This window comes from Mesitornis unicolor, unplaced genomic scaffold (genome assembly GCF_000695765.1).
Source record: "Mesitornis unicolor isolate BGI_N332 unplaced genomic scaffold, ASM69576v1 scaffold3077, whole genome shotgun sequence".
Lineage (NCBI taxonomy): Eukaryota > Metazoa > Chordata > Aves > Mesitornithiformes > Mesitornithidae > Mesitornis > Mesitornis unicolor.
In genome coordinates, this window is record NW_010194147.1 from 53742 (window position 1) to 55683 (window position 1942).

At 49.1% G+C, this 1942-nt stretch overlaps 1 protein-coding gene across 1 annotated transcript in view; it reads left to right on the top strand.

The window, feature by feature from the left end:
- Positions 1-803: 803 nt before the first annotated feature.
- Positions 804-1942, top strand: part of CDKN3 (cyclin-dependent kinase inhibitor 3) — a 6457-nt gene continuing 5318 nt past the window's right edge. The window contains exons 1-2 of the mRNA XM_010187682.1: positions 804-880; positions 1383-1438. Coding sequence (XP_010185984.1) covers positions 804-880; positions 1383-1438 — 133 coding nt within the window. The remainder of the gene's footprint in view (positions 881-1382; positions 1439-1942) is intronic.

The window sequence follows — 1942 nt, forward strand, 5'->3', positions numbered from 1 at the left end:
CTGTTTCCATGTCTTAGTCACAGCCTGCGTGGATAGATTCTTGATCCCACAGACCCACTTCTCAGGAAGGGCCTGGCACATCCCATCCCTTTCAACTTTTTCCTCCAACCACATCTGCACTGAGCACACCCCAGCAGATGGACGAACATCAGAGACAAATGAAAATATAAGGCCAGAGCTGCAGGAGTCTGGGCCATACTACATGCTCTCTGGGTGCTTTCCAGCACCACACTCATCTTAGGAACAGCATCCCAGGCTAAAAGGGCGAGGGTAATTTGGGAGCAATTCACAGTAAGCCAGTGAAAGCCTACTTCCACCCCCGTTTTTTGGTTGGTTTTTTTTTGTTTCCAGTCAGAAACGCGAGAAAAAAGCTCTAAAAAGTAATTAGCGGAGGCGGAAGCAGCCCGGCCCCTGCCAGAGCCCTCACAGCACCTCACTCCTAGGAGCCACCTGCCACTCAGGACACAGCCCCTTCCCGCCACACAGCCTCAGTCAATCAGCGCAAAGGTTCGTTTTAATCCCGCCTCCTCCTCCTCTACTCACCAATCAGAACACTCGTCTCACGAAGCCGTAAAGACGGTAGCTTGGCTTTTCACGCATCCGGTGAGCGGCAGCTTCTCATTGGACAAAGGGAAGGGCTGGGCTGATGAGGTGGCCTGGACAGTTTAAACCATTGGCGGGTAGCGCTGCGGTGAAGTCGGTGAGGGTTTTGTTGTTCCCATCTCTGCCTGCGGCCGACGGGGCAGGGCGGGTCCTGGCCTCCAGCTGAGCCCATCGCTCTTCCCTCGTCACAGCCCTGCGCTATGCAACTGGGGGGCTTTGACTCCTCCTCTGACGAAGACACCACTGAGGAGGACCCGAGGCCGCTCTCTATCTCCTGGTGAGGCCTGGTCCGGACGCGAGTGTCTTTTTTTCCCCTCGGAAAACTCAGCGGGAGCTTGCATTAAGGGGTGTTTTCCCCTGCGAAACGGGAGGTTTTTTCCTGAAAGAAACCTGTGCCGGGCTCTGGTGAGCTCCTAGAGCCAGGACCGAGGTGGTGCTCGGCCTGAGGGTGCCCGTGTAAAGGGGTTAAGTTTGTGCTGGTGAGCTGCCAGCGGGTGTGGGGCCGGGTCACATTTTGGAAGCGTTTTCCAGTTGCTGTTGTTCGTGCTAACCTGACTGTCTCGGTGCTAAGGGGTGTGTGCTAAAATACACTACCGTATGTGTGATTCCCTTCCCTGATGTTGTAGAAATAACACTGGAACTCTTCTGCTTTTACTCTTAAAATTGAGGTAACTCTTCTCATGGTCCCACAGAAAATGAATGTCTGGTAGCAAGTTATCTCTTGGTAGTGAGTTATCTCTAATTCTGGCTTTTTTTTTCCTTCTTTTCTTCCCCAAAAGGCTGTCTTTGTCTCCTGTGTATTCTTCTAAATTCCTGGGACTGTGTTCCCTTCCAGGTAAGAAGCGTTCACTGAAATTTAGAGGCATGTTTGAAGCTGAAGAGAGGTAAAACATTGTACCCCAGAATTCTGTCTTCCATTTACTTGATGCAGTGACTTGTTTTGTAATCTACCACTGGAATAATTATTTCAGAAATACCAAAGCTAATCTCAAGAATGTCTTAATGCAAGATTACATGACAAGAGAACAGTGGCTGTCTTCCATCGTCAGTTAAAATATTTGGCTTTTTAGCCTGGCTTACTATTTATAACAAGCAACAACTGTGAAATAAGACTGCTTTGGCGAGTAATTCCTTTACAAGACACGTTGGGCTCACATTACACTCGCTTGCTGTGCTGACAATTCTGTACTGCTCTCTCTTAGTGTCCAGGTTACACTGTCATGGCCTTTATATAAAAATAAACATACAAGCTTTCACTGTACTTCTAACTACCAAAACTGCTGCCATGGTCACAAAAGAGATAAAACTGCTGGCCTGACAACATGAACTTGTCCTCCTA